The sequence below is a fragment of the Pleurodeles waltl genome, chromosome 12 (assembly GCF_031143425.1).
Source record: "Pleurodeles waltl isolate 20211129_DDA chromosome 12, aPleWal1.hap1.20221129, whole genome shotgun sequence".
Lineage (NCBI taxonomy): Eukaryota > Metazoa > Chordata > Amphibia > Caudata > Salamandridae > Pleurodeles > Pleurodeles waltl.
In genome coordinates, this window is record NC_090451.1 from 86,544,328 (window position 1) to 86,566,452 (window position 22,125).

Here is a 22,125-nt window from a genome sequence, read left to right on the forward strand (position 1 = left end):
AGCATCCACTGCCCCAGTCCTTGGCAGGATGAAGCACCCTGGGCACCATGCCCCCTCCAGAACCAGTGGAGAACAGCATCCACTACCCCAGTCCTTGGCAGGATGAAGCACTCTGGGCACAAAGCCTCCACCAGAACCAGTGGAGAAAAGCATCCACTACCCCAGTCCTTGGCAGGATGAAGCACTCTGGTCACCATGCCCCCTCCAGAACCAGTGGAGAAAAGCATCCATTACCCTAGTCCTTGGCATGATGAAGCACTCTGGGCACAAAACCCCCTGCAGAACCAGTGGAGAAAAGCATCCACTGCCCCAGTCCTTGGCAGGATGAAGCACCCTGGGCACCATGCCCCCTCCAGAACCAGTGGAGAACAGCATCCACTACCCCAGTCCTTGGCAGGACGAAGCACTCTGGGCCCCATGCCCCCTCCAGAACCAGTGGAGAAAAGCATCCACTACCCCAGTCCTTGGCAGGATGAAGCACTCTGGGCACAAAGCCTCCACCAGAACCAGTGGAGAAAAGCATCCACTACCCCAGTCCTTGGCAGGATGAAGCACTCTGGGCACCATGCCCCCTCCAGAACCAGTGGAGAAAAGCATCCATTACCCTAGTCCTTGGCATGATGAAGCACTCTGGGCACAAAACCCCCGGCAGAACCAGTGGAGAAAAGCATCCACTGCCCCAGTCCTTGGCAGGATGAAGCACCCTGGGTACCATGCCCCCTCCAGAACCAGTGGAGAACAGCATCCACTACCCCAGTCCTTGGCAGGATGAAGCACTCTGGGCACAAAGCCCCCTCCAGCACCAGTGGAGAACAGCATCCACTAGAGAGACTGTGGCTTTGCACTCTCCAGGACCGATCAGTGGGCAAACCACACACTTGAGAAACTTGTGAGACTGTGGCTTTGCACTCCCCAGGACCAATCAGGGGCAAACCACCCACTTGAGAAACTTGTGAGACTGTGGCTTTGCACTCCCCAGGACCAATCAGTGGGCATGGAGCCCCCTCGTGGAGCAGGGGCGTTGTCCCTTCATCTGGCTGAGGTGCCCCCCTCCCCTTCCCCCTGAGGTGCCTGTTTATTTTCGACCTGATGCCCCTGCAGTGTTCTCTTCGTTTTGAGTCAGGTATCATGTGTGGGTTTTGCCCATGCATTTTGGGATCACTGGTCCACGGACAATGAATGGAACACTATACGGACTTGTGTTGTTGCTGTACATATGTGTATATTTTGATCTTTTACAGACCTGTTTCTCTATCTGGATTTTTGATGATTACACTTGTTACAATCATTTCATTTGGTCCTTGCGTTCTTCCAGGGGATGATGGGGTGTAAATGTAATGTTGATGCATGTATTTGTGTGTCTGGTGTTGGGGGTGAGGGTGGGGGTGGGGGTGTTGTGTGTTGCATGTGTGTGTCACTCTCTTTTTCCTCCCCCCTCCCCTGTGTGCTAGGTGCAGTACGTCTTTGATGTTCCTGGTAGAAGAGGAGGTAAACCAACATTGGTAACACCTGTAACTCAGGCTCCATGGCGTCCTGGTTCCTTGTTGGGTGTCGAAAGATGAGTGGTTTCCCTTCTGTGTACTGTTTCCGCCGTGCTTTTGATGGCGTTGGTACCGCCCTGGAAAATCTGGGGGGATTGGTGCCTTATAATACAGTGAGCGGTACATTGTCTTCCGCCTGTCTGTTGGTGGTTACCGCTGCGGTGTTTGTTTCTACCGCCGTGGCGGTCGGAGTGTTAAAGTGGCTGTCTGTGTTGGTGGTTTCCGGCATGGTCGTGATTCCATTTTTTTTTTCCGCCGGGCTTTTGGGGGTATTACCGCCGCTTTAATACCGACCGCCAGGGTTGTAATGAGGGCCATTGTGTTTTATGTTTAAATCATCTTTATTAAACACATCTGAAACACAACTCATTGCAAAAGAATAAAGCAACACATCAGCATGGTCTCACCTTAGTTCAATGCAAGCTATTGTTTTAATGAAATCAAAATGCTAACCATTATTAAAAAAACTCCCCACCCCAAAATGAACCGAAAGAAGGGAAACAAGTGACAGCAGACAGATGCAGAATGAGTTCAAATGGGTAAAAAACATGACCAATTTATGTTTGTTCTTAATAGCCACCACCCTCAAGATGACTGCATTTTCTGAATGTTAAGTGCATCCGTTTCACTCCATATTAGTTGAGCCAGGGTGCCTTGCTATCTAATGAGCTCCGTTGTGTTCTACTTTCAGAGGTATCACAAAGAGATGGCTTTCCAACAGCAGAGGAGACTTTTAGAAGTGGCCATACTATGCTTTTTTGTACTACTTGTGAGAGTGTGCCTCTTTTGACATGGTTAGCCCCCCACATTTTGCCTGGTATATGATGTGATTTCAAAGTTGTAAGTGCCCTTAGCCCCTCCTAAATAGTTTCCCAGGACCAGATCTCTTTCCCAAAACTGTTGTGACCCACTGGCACAATTGGCAATACCTTTAGATGCCACTATAAGTCCCTAGTAAATGACACTTAGGTACCTAGGGCATGGGGTACTAAGGGTAGGCCCCTGAGGACAGCTGCACAGATTGTGCCATCCTCAGTGATCCAGGGACCCAGGTGCACCCAGCACTGCCATTGCAGTCAGAGTGTCATGGTACAATCCTAAAATGCAAAACTGACAGGACACACAGTCTATGTGCAAATATAAAGTGGTACACTGTTCCGAATAAGAGGAAAGAAAAGGAGTCCTGAAATTCAGGAGCAATGGTCCTCACACACCTTAGTTGGTGTCATGCTTCATCATCGGACAGCTCCTCGTCAGACCGGCGCTGCAATGTCTGACGGGCACCCCCCGAAGGGGGGCTCTTTGCCGGAGATCTTTTTATATATTCGATGATGCCGTGGGACCTAATATGGATCTGAGAAAAGGACAAATCCACAAGAGAGAGAAAGATAAGGATAAAATTGGCTCAAATCCCTCACTCAATGATTTATTGCTTGCTATTGGGAGATGGTCAAGATTAAAAAAAATGTAGGGAGTGGAAACAGAGGTAATGCTCGGACACACACAAAACATTTAAGAAAAGAGGATGGTGGAAATAATCCACTCCTCATTAGTATGCGGTCGACATGTTTCGCGTCTATGATGGTCCCACAGGATCCAGTGACGCTTCTTCAGGACCTACTAAATCAAGAAATCACTCTCAAAATATCAATATACCTATACTCCTGCTGACTATCGTTCACAGTCAAGGCGTCATCAGTCACTTACTGAGGTCAAACCGGACTGGCTTCTCTTTCCTACTAGTCACCCTAAATCAGGGGAAAAAAAGGGCTCAAATTAGCACTGTAAAAAATCACTCCATCAGTACTAGAGAGTGATAGATTTGTGATGAAGAAAACAAATTGTGACAAACTGTGCAACACTCAGTGACCAGGTGGGTGCAAAGCAAGCCATGCTAATAACACATAGGGAGGCTTACCCTCTTTACTGAAAGAACAGGTTCCATGGGATCACGCTGGCCTCTTGCCTGGCTTACCGAAAATCTGGTTGGTAAGAAAACATATACCGAATGGGGGACCACATGTTATAGTCCAACATTAGTCCAAGGGATATTCCGCAAAGTAGCTGGGTATCAGTAAACCATAGCGTGGAAACAAAATTCAAAAGTAATACTTCACAACTGTGTGTAGGTATCTCATAAACACACACAAATAACAATATCCACACAGCAGAAAAAGATAATGCATAGTTTATTACTGGTACGTCACCCTTAGAAACGAATATGAAGTAGGGTGTTCAGTACAACCATATTTAGGTAGAAAAAAATGATCGTTTACTCTAATAGGTAATGCGATGTGGCACACATCAAAAAGTAATTCGCCCATGCGAGGAAAATGAAGTTACGGCACCGATACATCTAAGAATGGTATACACATTCTGAAAGTCACCTCTTGAAAGTAAGGCGTCTCATTTGGCCAAAAATAGAGTACATAACAGAACCGGGTACGAGGAAAACAAATTGCTCTTTTTTATATCACTCGCCCAGAAAGAAAACGTCCCATAGACTTGTGGATACAGGCACCGTCTATCAAGATTGAGTACGTCTTCAAAGACACTCGAAAGAATCTATCAAGAGAGGCTGGGTCAGGGCACTTACTTTTCAAGTAGCCGAGGTCCTCCGTAACACCTACCCTGGGGTTCGCGGTCCCGGATGTGATCGTAGCCCAGGGACCGGCGAGTTTAAATATAACGCGTGATAGGCGCGTATGTCTTAATTAGGGGAATCGGTATCCTAGCAACCTCCTAGTGAGTTGCAACCATATCTGGAAATAGACGATGGACTATAAAAATCCACTGCTCATTAGTATGCGGTCGACATGTTTCGCGTCTATGATGGTCCCACAGGATCCAGTGACGCTTCTTCAGGACCTACTAAATCAAGAAATCACTCTCAAAATATCAATATACCTATACTCCTGCTGACTATCGTTCACAGTCAAGGCGTCATCAGTCACTTACTGAGGTCAAACCGGACTGGCTTCTCTTTCCTACTAGTCACCCTAAATCAGGGGAAAAAAAGGGCTCAAATTAGCACTGTAAAAAATCACTCCATCAGTACTAGAGAGTGATAGATTTGTGATGAAGAAAACAAATTGTGACAAACTGTGCAACACTCAGTGACCAGGTGGGTGCAAAGCAAGCCATGCTAATAACACATAGGGAGGCTTACCCTCTTTACTGAAAGAACAGGTTCCATGGGATCACGCTGGCCTCTTGCCTGGCTTACCGAAAATCTGGTTGGAAAGAAAACATATACCGAATGGGGGACCACATGTTATAGTCCAACATTAGTCTAAGGGATATTCCGCAAAGTAGCTGGGTATCAGTAAACCATAGCGTGGAAACAAAATTCAAAAGTAATACTTCACAACTGTGTGTAGGTATCTCATAAACACACACAAATAACAATATCCACACAGCAGAAAAAGATAATGCATAGTTTATTACTGGTACGTCACCCTTAGAAACGAATATGAAGTAGGGTGTTCAGTACAACCATATTTAGGTAGAAAAAAATGATTGTTTACTCTAATAGGTAATGCGATGTGGCACACATCAAAAAGTAATTCGCCCATGCGAGGAAAATGAAGTTATGGCACCGATACATCTAAGAATGGTATACACATTCTGAAAGTCACCTCTTGAAAGTAAGGCGTCTCATTTGGCCAAAAATAGAGTACATAACAGAACCGGGTACGAGGAAAACAAATTGCTCTTTTTTATATCACTCGCCCAGAAAGAAAACGTCCCATAGACTTGTGGATACAGACACCGTCTATCAAGATTGAGTACGTCTTCAAAGACACTCGAAAGAATCTATCAAGAGAGGCTGGGTCAGGGCACTTACTTTTCAAGTAGCCGAGGTCCTCCGTAACACCTACCCTGGGGTTCGCGGTCCCGGATGTGATCGTAGCCCAGGGACCGGCGAGTTTAAATATAACGCGTGATAGGCGCGTATGTCTTAATTAGGGGAATCGGTATCCTAGCAACCTCCTAGTGAGTTGCAACCATATCTGGAAATAGACGATGGACTATAAAAACGAGGTGGTGAGAACCCCTCGTTCGTGTCGGCCATCTTAAAATGGTAAATGGCCACAAATAGTGAGCCTAGTCTGCAGTGATTGACCAGACATAGGACAGGTCATTTAGAAATGCCAATGATATCGATCGTGGCATTCATCAAATCACACAGTCTGATAATTTTGTACATCGTATGGTGAAAAACGGGGGTGACAAAGTTGAAGACTGACATGAAAGGTGTCGTCATAGGGAATCTATCCAAACAAAAAAGGTTATATATAGGGGGGTTACGTAGTCAGAATGAACATACTGTCTATTCGGATAGGTGGAACCAAGGGATGTCATCATTGAGTCCCTGACGGTGGGTATTCAAACGATACACCCAGCGTTGTTCCAATTCAAAAAGTGAATGTGTGCCTGTCGAGTTACAAGTCTGTAGCACCACCCACCACATGTCATCTGGTGTATGTTTAAGTTCAATGAAATGGATGCTGAGTTTGGTAGTGGCGCGTCCACATCGGATATTACTCCGATGTTCATTTATCCTGATTTTCACAGGTCGTGTAGTCATCCCTACGTATCGTAGCTCACACGGGCAAGTAATCAAATACACACAATTCCGAGTATTGCAGTTAGTGTGTTTCCTCAATTGCCAAGTGAGGAAGGGTTCAAGGTCTAGAGTGTCTGTACGCTTGGTGAGTGAACAGATGTTGCAATTTCCACACGGAAAATGGCCCACGACTGGGGGAAGGTCCCATAAAGTCCTCTGTCTAGGAGGGGTGATGGTAGGTTTTGGTCGGGTATGTACCAACATGTCTTTAATGTTGGTGGTCCTCTTAAACGCAAACACAGGTTTGGGAATGTCTTCACCACCACTGCAGAGGACTGACCATCTCTTATTGATTATCTTCTTCACCGTATTTGAGAAGGGAGTGAACGTTGATACACAGGTGAGTTTATGGTCTGTGGGTTTTGGAGTTAGTTGTAACAATGACTCTCTATCACTGTACTTAGCTCGTTTGTAAGCTGTATTGATAACTCTCTCTGGGTAATGACGTTCATGTAGTTTGATCTGTAGATCAGCAGCTTGGGTGTTGTATAGTCGTAAATTGCTGCAGTTCCGTCGAAGGCGTAGGAATTGTCCAAATGGTAAGTTTTGTCTGAGTGCCTTAGGATGGTGACTATCATATAATAGTAGGCTATTCCGATCTGTAGCTTTTTGAAAAGTGCGGGTCTCTAATCGACCTTCCTCAATGCTGATTAGCAAATCTAAAAAAGGGACCTCAGTGGTAGAGACAGAGGAGGTAAATTTGAGGAAAGGATCCAGATTGTTTATCCATGTAGAAAAAGAGTCTACCAAGGCTAAAGGTCCGTGCCAAATGACAAGGATGTCGTCAATGTAGCGACGCCGTAGCTTAATATTTGTGAAGAATGGATTAGACTCTGGCAAGATAAAGCGTTTTTCAAAATTGTACATGTACAAGCATGCTAAGCTAGGGGCGAATGTACTGCCCATCGAGGTGCCATGAATCTGGTGGAAGAGTTTATCCTCGAACTGGAAAAAATTCCTAGTCAGGGCCAAACTGGCACAGTGCATGATAAAGTGAACAGGTGTCGTTGATTCTAGGTTGGTAGATGTAAGAGCTGACTCAACTACATCCAGTGTGGCTGCTTGTGGGATGTTGGTGTATAAAGCCTCAACATCAAGGGTGATCAGGGCATCAACAAACACTGTTGAGTTTATGGTTTTGATCAGATTGAGGACGTCTTTAGTGTCTCTAAGGTAAGTAGAGGACCGTTGTACAAGAGGTCGTAAAAAGTGGTCACAAAATACAGAAAGTGGTTCAAGAACAGACCCAATGCCAGAGACTATCGGGCGTCCTGGTGGAGGTAGAATACCCTTGTGAATTTTGGGAAGACAATAAAAATAAGGAATACGGGGATCTTCCGTATTCAAAAAATCCGCTTCTTTTTGTGATATCCAAGTATTGTTAACAGCTTCTTCTAACATGCCCCGTATCTCAGTTTGCAAACAGGCCGTAGGGTCCTGATCAATTTGGGCATAATAGGTAGCATCGTCAAGGAGGCGAAGACACTCTTGTCTATACTCCTCTGTGTTCAAAACAACGATGGCGCCTCCCTTGTCTGCTGGTTTAATAGTGATATTAGTTTCAGCTGCCAGAGTTCGAAGTGCCTCATTCTCAATTTTAGACAGGTTAGTAAATCTGCGTTGTGGACGTATATTTAATATGTCGGAGGTGACTGCTTTCTCGAAAGCCAGGACCTCGCAAGGCATTGATGTATGTGAGGGTATGAACTTGGAAGGTTTTCTAAGGCCGGAGTCCTCAGGGGAATCAGTGGTAGGTCTGTCTTTAAAGAAGAATTGCAAGCGTATTTTTCTGAAGAACCGAGAAAGTTCGCATTGTAAGCGAAAAGGATCCTCCTTAGGAGTGGGGACATATCCCAAACCTTTGTTCAGTACCTTAGTTTCATCGGAGGACAAAGGCCTAGAGGACAGATTTACCACTAGATCTTTGCTGGAGGGGTTTTGCCCTGGCTCCGTGTGACCATCTGTGGTTCCTCCTGTGACCAATGGACTCGTCTTCCTCTTCCTCGTCTTCTGCCTCTTCCTCTGCCCCTGCCTTGGCCTAAAAAAGGCCCAAAAGGTGGCATTGGTCGGGGTTGGTAAAAGGGGAAGGGGTGTTGCCATGCCATCGGGGGACCCTGGTGGTATTGTGGGAAGTTGTAATAAGGTTGGGGTCTTTCGTCTTCCGTGCTCCATCCATCAGAGGATGAGCTATGGCTATATTTGCGAGGTTTTCGACCAGATATAGAGGAATCATCTGATGAAACGGAAGGTATATCACCTGTGTAATCTTCTTTGACATAGGGATAGACCTTCTCTCTATTGAATCTATTAATGTCTTTCTGTAGCTTAGTGATCTTCTGTTGTGTTAGGAACTCTTTGGTATTATTAAGGTCAGCGGTAATTTCTGCTAATCGGCTTTTGAATGCTGTTATGGAGATAGTGGTTTTGAGTGTGTTCTCCATAAGGGTAATCTGTATGGCTAAGGATTCCGCTAATCGTCTGGAAGTATTGATGATAAGGACCAGCCAGTCCCGGGTGCACTTCCATGCAATCTGGGCCCAGTCCTTCCTAAAGGCCAGGTCTTGTAGGAAGATCCTGGGCATATTGGACACAAGTAGTCCATTAGGGGCTATATTAGCCCTGAGGTATTCGGTCATAATAGTCCCATGGAGGACTGTTTTAACCAAGTCACGTTTGAGTGAGGACAGTTTATCCCATTCCTCTTTGGTGGGGCCAGATGGTCCCGCTCCATCATTAGTCAGAATGGAGGGAGTCTGCAAAATAGCTGACACTATATCTTCATCAAAGCTGAGACCTTGAAAATTATCCATGTTAGAAATCTCAGTGAAATTCTCAAATTGACACCCCACAGCGAAACCGCTGTACTAAATACTTTAAAACACAAGGGGGGGGGAAGGAGAATTGGGCGGTCCAGTGTACGTTCTCCCAATAATATGCAAATATAAAGTGGTACACTGTTCCGAATAAGAGGAAAGAAAAGGAGTCCTGAAATTCAGGAGCAATGGTCCTCACACACCTTAGTTGGTGTCATGCTTCATCATCGGACAGCTCCTCGTCAGACCGGCGCTGCAATGTCTGACGGGCACCCCCCGAAGGGGGGCTCTTTGCCGGAGATCTTTTTATATATTCGATGATGCCGTGGGACCTAATATGGATCTGAGAAAAGGACAAATCCACAAGAGAGAGAAAGATAAGGATAAAATTGGCTCAAATCCCTCACTCAATGATTTATTGCTTGCTATTGGGAGATGGTCAAGATTAAAAAAAATGTAGGGAGTGGAAACAGAGGTAATGCTCGGACACTCACACAAAACATTTAAGAAAAGAGGATGGTGGAAATAATCCACTGCTCATTAGTATGCGGTCGACATGTTTCGCGTCTATGATGGTCCCACAGGATCCAGTGACGCTTCTTCAGGACCTACTAAATCAAGAAATCACTCTCAAAATATCAATATACCTATACTCCTGCTGACTATCGTTCACAGTCAAGGCGTCATCAGTCACTTACTGAGGTCAAACCGGACTGGCTTCTCTTTCCTACTAGTCACCCTAAATCAGGGGAAAAAAAGGGCTCAAATTAGCACTGTAAAAAATCACTCCATCAGTACTAGAGAGTGATAGATTTGTGATGAAGAAAACAAATTGTGACAAACTGTGCAACACTCAGTGACCAGGTGGGTGCAAAGCAAGCCATGCTAATAACACATAGGGAGGCTTACCCTCTTTACTGAAAGAACAGGTTCCATGGGATCACGCTGGCCTCTTGCCTGGCTTACCGAAAATCTGGTTGGAAAGAAAACATATACCGAATGGGGGACCACATGTTATAGTCCAACATTAGTCTAAGGGATATTCCGCAAAGTAGCTGGGTATCAGTAAACCATAGCGTGGAAACAAAATTCAAAAGTAATACTTCACAACTGTGTGTAGGTATCTCATAAACACACACAAATAACAATATCCACACAGCAGAAAAAGATAATGCATAGTTTATTACTGGTACGTCACCCTTAGAAACGAATATGAAGTAGGGTGTTCAGTACAACCATATTTAGGTAGAAAAAAATGATTGTTTACTCTAATAGGTAATGCGATGTGGCACACATCAAAAAGTAATTCGCCCATGCGAGGAAAATGAAGTTATGGCACCGATACATCTAAGAATGGTATACACATTCTGAAAGTCACCTCTTGAAAGTAAGGCGTCTCATTTGGCCAAAAATAGAGTACATAACAGAACCGGGTACGAGGAAAACAAATTGCTCTTTTTTATATCACTCGCCCAGAAAGAAAACGTCCCATAGACTTGTGGATACAGACACCGTCTATCAAGATTGAGTACGTCTTCAAAGACACTCGAAAGAATCTATCAAGAGAGGCTGGGTCAGGGCACTTACTTTTCAAGTAGCCGAGGTCCTCCGTAACACCTACCCTGGGGTTCGCGGTCCCGGATGTGATCGTAGCCCAGGGACCGGCGAGTTTAAATATAACGCGTGATAGGCGCGTATGTCTTAATTAGGGGAATCGGTATCCTAGCAACCTCCTAGTGAGTTGCAACCATATCTGGAAATAGACGATGGACTATAAAAACGAGGTGGTGAGAACCCCTCGTTCGTGTCGGCCATCTTAAAATGGTAAATGGCCACAAATAGTGAGCCTAGTCTGCAGTGATTGACCAGACATAGGACAGGTCATTTAGAAATGCCAATGATATCGATCGTGGCATTCATCAAATCACACAGTCTGATAATTTTGTACATCGTATGGTGAAAAACGGGGGTGACAAAGTTGAAGACTGACATGAAAGGTGTCGTCATAGGGAATCTATCCAAACAAAAAAGGTTATATATAGGGGGGTTACGTAGTCAGAATGAACATACTGTCTATTCGGATAGGTGGAACCAAGGGATGTCATCATTGAGTCCCTGACGGTGGGTATTCAAACGATACACCCAGCGTTGTTCCAATTCAAAAAGTGAATGTGTGCCTGTCGAGTTACAAGTCTGTAGCACCACCCACCACATGTCATCTGGTGTATGTTTAAGTTCAATGAAATGGATGCTGAGTTTGGTAGTGGCGCGTCCACATCGGATATTACTCCGATGTTCATTTATCCTGATTTTCACAGGTCGTGTAGTCATCCCTACGTATCGTAGCTCACACGGGCAAGTAATCAAATACACACAATTCCGAGTATTGCAGTTAGTGTGTTTCCTCAATTGCCAAGTGAGGAAGGGTTCAAGGTCTAGAGTGTCTGTACGCTTGGTGAGTGAACAGATGTTGCAATTTCCACACGGAAAATGGCCCACGACTGGGGGAAGGTCCCATAAAGTCCTCTGTCTAGGAGGGGTGATGGTAGGTTTTGGTCGGGTATGTACCAACATGTCTTTAATGTTGGTGGTCCTCTTAAACGCAAACACAGGTTTGGGAATGTCTTCACCACCACTGCAGAGGACTGACCATCTCTTATTGATTATCTTCTTCACCGTATTTGAGAAGGGAGTGAACGTTGATACACAGGTGAGTTTATGGTCTGTGGGTTTTGGAGTTAGTTGTAACAATGACTCTCTATCACTGTACTTAGCTCGTTTGTAAGCTGTATTGATAACTCTCTCTGGGTAATGACGGTCATGTAGTTTGATCTGTTGATCAGCAGCTTGGGTGTTGTATAGTCGTAAATTGCTGCAGTTCCGTCGAAGGCGTAGGAATTGTCCAAATGGTAAGTTTTGTCTGAGTGCCTTAGGATGGTGACTATCATATAATAGTAGGCTATTCCGATCTGTAGCTTTTTGAAAAGTGCGGGTCTCTAATCGACCTTCCTCAATGCTGATTAGCAAATCTAAAAAAGGGACCTCAGTGGTAGAGACAGAGGAGGTAAATTTGAGGAAAGGATCCAGATTGTTTATCCATGTAGAAAAAGAGTCTACCAAGGCTAAAGGTCCGTGCCAAATGACAAGGATGTCGTCAATGTAGCGACGCCATAGCTTAATATTTGTGAAGAATGGATTAGACTCTGGCAAGATAAAGCGTTTTTCAAAATTGTACATGTACAAGCATGCTAAGCTAGGGGCGAATGTACTGCCCATCGAGGTGCCATGAATCTGGTGGAAGAGTTTATCCTCGAACTGGAAAAAATTCCTAGTCAGGGCCAAACTGGCACAGTGCATGATAAAGTGAACAGGTGTCGTTGATTCTAGGTTGGTAGATGTAAGAGCTGACTCAACTACATCCAGTGTGGCTGCTTGTGGGATGTTGGTGTATAAAGCCTCAACATCAAGGGTGATCAGGGCATCAACAAACACTGTTGAGTTTATGGTTTTGATCAGATTGAGGACGTCTTTAGTGTCTCTAAGGTAAGTAGAGGACCGTTGTACAAGAGGTCGTAAAAAGTGGTCACAAAATACAGAAAGTGGTTCAAGAACAGACCCAATGCCAGAGACTATCGGGCGTCCTGGTGGAGGTAGAATACCCTTGTGAATTTTGGGAAGACAGTAAAAATAAGGAATACGGGGATCTTCCGTATTCAAAAAATCCGCTTCTTTTTGTGATATCCAAGTATTGTTAACAGCTTCTTCTAACATGCCCCGTATCTCAGTTTGCAAACAGGCCGTAGGGTCCTGATCAATTTGGGCATAATAGGTAGCATCGTCAAGGAGGCGAAGACACTCTTGTCTGTACTCCTCTGTGTTCAAAACAACGATGGCGCCTCCCTTGTCTGCTGGTTTAATAGTGATATTAGTTTCAGCTGCCAGAGTTCGAAGTGCCTCATTCTCAATTTTAGACAGGTTAGTAAATCTGCGTTGTGGACGTATATTTAATATGTCGGAGGTGACTGCTTTCTCGAAAGCCAGGACCTCGCAAGGCATTGATGTATGTGGGGGTATGAACTTGGAAGGTTTTCTAAGGCCGGAGTCCTCAGGGGAATCAGTGGTAGGTCTGTCTTTAAAGAAGAATTGCAAGCGTATTTTTCTAAAGAACCGAGAAAGTTCGCATTGTAAGCGAAAAGGATCCTCCTTAGGAGTGGGGACATATCCCAAACCTTTGTTCAGTACCTTAGTTTCATCGGAGGACAAAGGCCTAGAGGACAGATTTACCACTAGATCTTTGCTGGAGGGGTTTTGCCCTGGCTCCGTGTGACCATCTGTGGTTCCTCCTGTGACCAATGGACTTGTCTTCCTCTTCCTCGTCTTCTGCCTCTTCCTCTGCCCCTGCCTTGGCCTAAAAAAGGCCCAAAAGGTGGCATTGGTCGGGGTTGGTAAAAGGGGAAGGGGTGTTGCCATGCCATCAGGGGACCCTGGTGGTATTGTGGGAAGTTGTAATAAGGTTGGGATCTTTCGTCTTCCGTGCTCCATCCATCAGAGGATGAGCTATGGCTATATTTGCGAGGTTTTCGACCAGATATAGAGGAATCATCTGATGAAACGGAAGGTATATCACCTGTGTAATCTTCTTTGACATAGGGATAGACCTTCTCTCTATTGAATCTATTAATGTCTTTCTGTAGCTTAGTGATCTTCTGTTGTGTTAGGAACTCTTTGGTATTATTAAGGTCAGCGGTAATTTCTGCTAATCGGCTTTTGAATGCTGTTATGGAGATAGTGGTTTTGAGTGTGTTCTCCATAAGGGTAATCTGTATGGCTAAGGATTCCGCTAATCGTCTGGAAGTATTGATGATAAGGACCAGCCAGTCCCGGGTGCACTTCCATGCAATCTGGGCCCAGTCCTTCCTAAAGGCCAGGTCTTGTAGGAAGATCCTGGGCATATTGGACACAAGTAGTCCATTAGGGGCTATATTAGCCCTGAGGTATTCGGTCATAATAGTCCCATGGAGGACTGTTTTAACCAAGTCACGTTTGAGTGAGGACAGTTTATCCCATTCCTCTTTGGTGGGGCCAGATGGTCCCGCACCATCATTAGTCAGAATGGAGGGAGTCTGCAAAATAGCTGACACTATATCTTCATCAAAGCTGAGACCTTGAAAATTATCCATGTTAGAAATCTCAGTGAAATTCTCAAATTGACACCCCACAGCGAAACCGCTGTACTAAATACTTTAAAACACAAGGGGGGGGAAAGGAGAATTGGGCGGTCCAGTGTACGTTCTCCCAATAATATGCAAATATAAAGTGGTACACTGTTCCGAATAAGAGGAAAGAAAAGGAGTCCTGAAATTCAGGAGCAATGGTCCTCACACACCTTAGTTGGTGTCATGCTTCATCATCGGACAGCTCCTCGTCAGACCGGCGCTGCAATGTCTGACGGGCACCCCCCGAAGGGGGGCTCTTTGCCGGAGATCTTTTTATATATTCGATGATGCCGTGGGACCTAATATCTCCGGCAAAGAGCCCCCCTTCGGGGGGTGCCCGTCAGACATTGCAGCGCCGGTCTGACGAGGAGCTGTCCGATGATGAAGCATGACACCAACTAAGGTGTGTGAGGACCATTGCTCCTGAATTTCAGGACTCCTTTTCTTTCCTCTTATTCGGAACAGTGTACCACTTTATATTTGCATATTATTGGGAGAACGTACACTGGACCGCCCAATTCTCCTTTACCCCCCCCTTGTGTTTTAAAGCACACAGTCTATGTGACCTGTCCACTACCACTACACACTGCATGCAATATAGGTAAACTACCCCTCTTGCAGGCTTTTCAGGCCTGGTCAGTACAAGTTTCACATCTACATGATGGCCACTCTGAACCCTGGGTTGTTTGGTATCAAACAACTCAGAACAATAAATCCAAACTGGTAGCAGTATTTAATTTATTGCAAAATGTACCCAGGGCCCACCGTAGCGGCGAGCTCTGCCAAAGCTAAATAACCCTGGCATAGCTGACCCTGGCATGGCTGCTGGACGGTCACAAACAGCCTGCCACCACCAGACAAGATTCTGGAACCCAGGGGTAGGAGCCTTTGCTCTCTGGGTCCAGAGGACAAAGCCCTTCCTGGGCAGAGGTTTTACCCCTTCCCCCAGGAATGCGCACAGCCCTGCCTGTGAGCTTCAAAGGGCATGCCGCCCTTGAAACTTGACCCCTAGTCCTGCTGCTAGCAGCAGATGGCCACCCTGATCAAAAACCACACTTTTGGCAGGAGCAGGAAAATGCACAAAGGATTGAAGGAGTGGCCATTCCCTGCCTGCACCACCTCTAAGGTGCTGCATGTGAGATGACCCCTCCATTTCATTTTCCTCCATTTTGCATGTTAGGAAAATAGCCAATCAGGAATATGGATGCAACCTCTGCCCACAGGAAGTGGCCACATAGTGGGTATAGCCACCCCAAGGTAGATGGCCCATTGACCACTACTAGGTACTTCTTTAAACACCCACTAAATGCAGTACTTAGTGGGCATACCTAGACCTGCAGATCAGATTCGATAGACTCAAGAAGGCCAGTGACAAAGAGGACCCAAGCCTCGAAAACAGAAGTCCTGCTGCACCAAGAAAAAGGTGACAAACCCTGCCTGCTGCACCCATCACTCAACAATCACTGCTGAAGGGTCGACTGGACAGCAGGTGGACTCTAAGAATCCCCAGGGGACCTCCAATCTTCTAAAAATTGCAAGGACCTCACTCCACAGTGAAGGGATTACTCCCTGCAAGAAAGACGCAGAAACCAGTGAAGTGCAGTTCACTGACTGGCTGCTGACCAATGAACCAGATGCAGCACCCAGACCAAATTCCACCACACAGTCCTGGAGGAAAAACCTTGCAAGTGTGCCAAGTTTTGTGGTACTGCAATCTCCAATGGCCGAGCCGTGCAATAGCCATGGGTACTGGACCCCCAACGTTGGACACCCAGAAGAAAAGTACACTCTGGAATCTCCAAGGACCAGAAGCAAGCACCAGTTGAGGCACTTCAGGATGTGAAAGAATCAAACCCCAGATTGGCCATACTAACCTGCAATCCACCCTCAAAGTAACTTGCCTCCTGCTTCCAAGGGCACCTTTGCACACAGCTCTTGGGTGCACCCAGCCTCCCGTACCTCTGCACCACAGAGCCAGCTATTCCCTAAGAGTCCCCCACCCCTTACAAACTGTACACTCCAAGGAGACCCACCGGACTCACCTTGAAGTTAGCCTGTGTATTGTTTTTCCAAGCGCCCCCACCCCCCATGGTCCTGCACCAGCCCCAAAGACTTTCAGCAGCTGCTTTCACCAAAACCGGGAGCCACCTCAACTTCTCCAGCTGGCCCACAGGACATCTTGATGACCTCGGCCTAAAAAGCCTGATTTTATTTGCATTTTTGAAGATTTCTCCCATTGATTCCTATGGTGCATGATTATGCACAGAAACAGGACATTTTCTAAACTTTGAAAAATCATAACTTAAAAAGTACTTACCCAATTTTGATAATCTTGGTCTTAAAAAGTTTTATAAAAATCTGAAGTATTTTTGTAAATTGGTGTTGAGTAATTATTTTTTGAGTGTGTGTCCACATTTATTCATACTATGAGTACAACAAATGCTTTGCACTTCTCCAAGATTGGCCTCTCTGCATGACCAAGCTACCACAGAAATTAGAGCATTAGGTGGTCTAGTTTTCACCTCTGTAAACTGAGGTGGTGTTGCTTGGACTCTCTGCACAGTGCACATAATGTCTGTACACTATATAGAGAGCCAGCCTCCTATACTACCTCGACAAAGGTGTCTGGGAGCAGGTGCCAATAAGTTCATTGATTTAGATGTTCGAGAACAAATACTGGGTGGTACCACAGGCTGTGCTTTCAGGCCAGGCACGTGTGAGTGATCAGTGCATAAACTGTGATCTAAAGCAAAACCAGTGTCACAGTCCCGTTAAAGCAATGTCAGTCACTGAAATTGTGTACTGGAGGGGTATGCTGGAGAAGTTGGCAGCTGCAGTACCATGTGCCCCACAATCATCAGGTAATTATTCACACACATTTAGATCTCTGGTCCTCTCACTGCATCACAGACCAAGGGAGTGACACACTGTCAATGAAGTGAGGAGCCCTCTGAACTGACAAACTGCAGTGATGCTTTGAGTATTTTGCACTAGGTCCCTCACAGACAAATCTGAGTGTGCTGAGCACGACAGATCAGATTTGTGGAGGTGAAGAGCAAAGAGGAGGTTTTCATGACACTCCCTGATTCCTGCTGAAGTAGTATAAAGAGAGGGAAGAAGATCCTATGAAGAATCCCGATCTTACTAAAGGGAAACAATCTCTGCTAAACTAAGTCACTGCCCTGCATAGATAAGAAAACAAACAAGGTTAAAGATGTATTGGAAACTCTTCATGCCGGTCCATCAATCTCCTACGTACCCTTCACTGCAGGATCATTGAAAACCACTCTTGGAACAACTCCAAGATCACATTAACAGCAACAATCTGCAACACTGCGCCAGCTACCTTAAACATCATCCACAATACCTTCCTGGTCAAAGATAGAGATGGCCCATGTCTCTTCTTATTACTCAACCTTTCATCTGCCTTCCAAACTGTCAACCATCTAACTCTCATCAGCACCCAAAAGTCTTGATTGGTATACACAGGCCACGTTCTTCACTGTTTCTCCTGGTGCAGCTGGTTCATCTGTTCTCCTCCATGTTCCAGAAGCTCCCTATCGCCTGCAATGTGACCTAGGGATTCCTCATTTCAGCCATCATTCTCTACCTCCATATGAGCCCTCAATACCCACTAACTGATAACAGCATCAAGATAAACCAATACGTCAACAACAAATAATTGTGCTTGACACTGTCCTCCACTCCAAACACCCAATGCTTCAAGTTTCTCCTGCACCCCATACAAACCTGGATGTCCAGCACCTCCTTCAAGCTCATGCCCTCCACAACAGAATTCGTATGTGCGCCCGCAACAACTTGCATCCGCTAGTGAAATCCTGGCACAACAACATGACCTTGGACTAGTCAAATCCTGGCACAACAATGTGAACTTGGACTTATTCATGCCACAAGTTTCACCCAATGCCAAGACACTCGGATACACACAGGACACAGAACGTATCCACAAGGAACACATTGCTAGGAATCAAAAAGAACCTGGAACCATCTCTTTCTTCCAAAGAGAGTGAACTATTTCCTCCCAGAGGTTTACTTCAGAGCTGCTGGTCAAGTCCGTGTTCTTTTGTGTCTGGGTGGTGGCAACAATCTCCTACATTGCCCTCCAGGGCATTCTTCACACCATAACATGCATCATCAAGGGTCTTAGGAAATAAGGGCATATCACTCTACACTCATGGAAAGTCTTTCTGAGAAGTTCACCATCCCTAATGCATGCACACCCGAGCCAGAACAATATCAGACTCCAGCCGAAAATTACAAAACTCAAAATCAAAGCAACAGGCCAATTCCATCAAGTCACTATGGACTTGTAAGGACTCTGGCAACAATCAGGACAATCCAAAGGAGCTCTTTAGTCAGTGCGTAGTAGTCTGACAGATGTATGGTTTGCTCCAAATACTTGTACTTGGACTCTGTTTCTTTTCTCAGTCCATGAGCCTTTCACACTCCATGTCAGACCATTTAGCCCTGAAAGCAGCTGTGTGGAATGGTGCACCATTTTTTTAGTAGACAATTATGTGATTTGACATGCAGAGAACAATGAACTTTGGGAGTGTGCAGTATTCTTAAGTATTTTCTGGTGTTTGCATTTTCTGGTGTTTGCATTTTTGAAGGGGTTTGTAGAGAATAATATGCACTCAAACTCATCTTGGAGCTGTTGGATGCACAACACTCAGATTAGCACTATTGGTCTTGAATAATAATTTGGAAATATTTTTAAAGCTTTTCTGAAACAGAACACTCTTGTGTAGTTCATAAATTCCTTTTCAGACATGCCTGAAACAAACCTTTGAATTTTGTCCACTTTTTATGGGGATGTGTGCTACAGACAGTAACAGTAGTCCCATTTTGTAAAGAATGTTCTTTATGGAAGAGTTCAGAGCTGCTGTCTTGTCCATTCAGCATAGGTCTGGCATTCAAAATTTGCAGACCTGCTTGTGACTCTCGTTTGTCTGTAGCACAGTACACATCCTGGTCCATGCTAGAGTACTTACCTCCACAATCAGTGCCAGAAGTTCTATCTTTGCACCTGATGTACTTCATTGCCAGACTGAGATTCTTCTCCAGTTGGGCCAACTTTTCCTGGGTGACCTGGGCTCTTGCAGTAACTACTGAATCTAAGAAGATTGGGGAAAGGAGTATTAGTGCCTTGAACTAAATTTTATTTAAAGGATAATATTTCATGTCAAATAATCTCTGGTTCAAAAATAATAGGTACAGGCACACACTGTCTCCTTAATTGAACTACGAAAGGGATAAAAGGTATTGAATGAAAGTAAAGTAAGAGGGCGACAAAATAGGCAACAAAAGGTGATTTGATGATGCTAATTTGATTACATTGTACTCCAGCATAATCAGCAGGGACTTTGAGAAAGTGTAATTTCCAAGTAATTCATTACATCTCTGTGATATTTTTCAAAGACTGTGAATTTTACTTACAGAGTATTACACGGGCACACAACGTAGCGAGCAGTAGAAGGCTGATCACCAGCCCTAAATCCACCAGATTCTTTGTTGACTGCATCTTCTTTTTCTCGGTCTTTGTCATGGCTAAGAAACAAAACTTTGTGTCCATTACTTGGTCACTGTAGGCCAAATTCACAAAAAAGAAATCCCTTACATTTGTTTCCTTGCATCCAATTCAAGACTCTTCCTTACACTTACACAGGGAACACTTTTACTGTTTGCCTGCTAAGATTTCTTTGTGGAGTGTAAAGTGCTATCAATTACCATTGTTGAGCGTGGGTTGGCGCAGTGGCTCATGGAAAGTAAAGCCCTGATTGGATCCAGGTGTCCCTCCCTTCCACCAGCAAAGGTAACCAATAGGATCTTACCCGCAGTAGAACTGAATGTATGGCTTAAACCACATTATTTATCATGTGTAGACGTTACATATACAGGTATTTCATCACAAGAGGAATACAAGGTGTTAAATACATGAATTGTAATAAAATCAGAATAAAATACTCTGTTGCTAATAGTAGAGTTGTTTTCTCTGTAAAGTCATTAACTAATCCAATCTGTAATTCAGTTAACATGTTTTTCCCACTGTTTAGACTGTACTATGACCTGATATCTGCTTTGTAGTACTAAATGGACGAACATACATTTTTTAGTACACTGGCTGCAAAATGTGTTTTTCGAGTCACATTTATTTTTACGAGCATTGCATACATCTGGATAGTTGTGAGTTATGAATGTGGGTTTGTTACCCACTATTGAAAGCTCCAAAGTTTTAAGGTAGTGTTACTCACTGTTGTTGTAAGTCGTTTATCAACATGCTGGTATTTGTAACTATTCGAAAAATGGCTTTTTATCTCAACTAAATAAAGTCAAACCAACGTTTTTAGAGTTGACTTGAAATGACACTAGTCATATAAATGTAGACCATGCTGACTGGTAAAAGAAGAATGTCCACATGTTCCAGTGTATGCCTTTTTCAAGTGTGAACAGTAAAGCAAGACCTACTCATTATGCCATTAAACATAGAAGAAATACTTTATGTAGTTAGCCATTCTGTTAGAAAGAACAGCTATCATTTGGTCAGTACACCCAGAAGAAGAACAATTGCAACTCATCTTGAATTGTATATCAATATTCCTTTGTTGTTCGAGAAATTCATAATAAAACCACTCTCAATTTTTTCAGATCAAACCTAAATTTGGCCCTTCAGTGGGGTGCAGATTAGTTACAGTCAGATAGCGGCATGGAACTCACGTCTAGGCACACCTATCATACTTAGGAGGTCACAATGACAATACAAAATAGTGATGGATAGGATGCTTGAATTAATGTCAGCCATTGGTAATTACTCTGGGTCGCATCGGAGTGCATCTTTTTTAACTCACCATGCCACAATGGAGTAGACCCAGCCACATTCAAATCAGCCTTGATCTTGCTCCAATAGGAATAGTCCAGATGGAAAAGCCAAGACAGGACCTTTCCAAAGCAGAACACAAGCAGCCGTCGACCCAAAACCCAGGGTGAAACTGATTTCATGCTGCTTGTATTCAGGTTCATGGAGGACCTGGCCCACTCTTTTTTTGTATACTTTGGTTCACAATTGGAGCAAAGTTTAAAAGTATAGCATTTTGCAGTTGTACATGTGTTCTTCTATATTTTGTGTTTTGCAAATTTGAATGTCTCAAGGCTTCTGAGACAGCCAACTCCTTATTTCTCAACATCCCCCCCCAACTACCTCTGAAATCCTTCACCATCTACTCCTCAACCTGACCAAAGGCATGTCTCCACCAGCGGTCACTTTGTTTTCTCTAACCTCTGGCTGAGGGAAGTGCAGAAGTTGTAGTCAGTCACTTGAGAGAGACAAATTTTGCAAGTCAGTTTCTCAATCTGCAATCTCAAATAGAGAGCTGTATAGCAATATGAGGTCTGTGAGTCCTGATCATAAGATTATGGGGAAGATCCAGATATTGAGACTGAGCTATCTCTCTGTCTCTCTCAACCTCTCTCACTCCCCCACCTCCCTCTCCTGATGGTTCCACATTTTCATCCACTTGAGACAGGTATCAAACTCACTTCTCTGATTACTTCCTATATACTATGTCCTGATGCCATTGACAACTAGAACTGCAAAGTGGCTCCTGAATAGACAAGTATGAAATTGGGGGATTCACAGTTTTACCTATTCTATCATATCTGTGAAGTCTGATGCTTGTATTGCAGTTGTATTTGCACCCATATAGCGCTTGCTACTCTTTAGAAGGCAACAAAGGGTTTTACGCAGGCAGCACGCTTCTTCAAAACCTAAGGTTAGTGCTTGATTCAGTGGTTATTGGTCATTGTTGTTTAGTGAGATTATATACACAAAATAAGGAGAGGAACACTAGCTTGCTCATACTTGCTCTCTACAATACAACATTACACATCAGAATGGCTAGGCTTCT

At 44.5% G+C, this 22,125-nt stretch overlaps 1 protein-coding gene across 1 annotated transcript in view; it reads right to left on the reverse strand.

Moving 5' to 3' along the window:
* LOC138267465 (C-type lectin domain family 4 member E-like) overlaps positions 1 to 19,332 on the reverse strand; it is a 49,312-nt gene extending 29,980 nt beyond the window's left edge. The window contains exon 1 of the mRNA XM_069216414.1: positions 19,216 to 19,332. Coding sequence (XP_069072515.1) covers positions 19,216 to 19,264 — 49 coding nt within the window. The 5' untranslated portion in view covers positions 19,265 to 19,332. The remainder of the gene's footprint in view (positions 1 to 19,215) is intronic.
* Between the last annotated feature and the right edge of the window lie 2,793 nt (positions 19,333 to 22,125).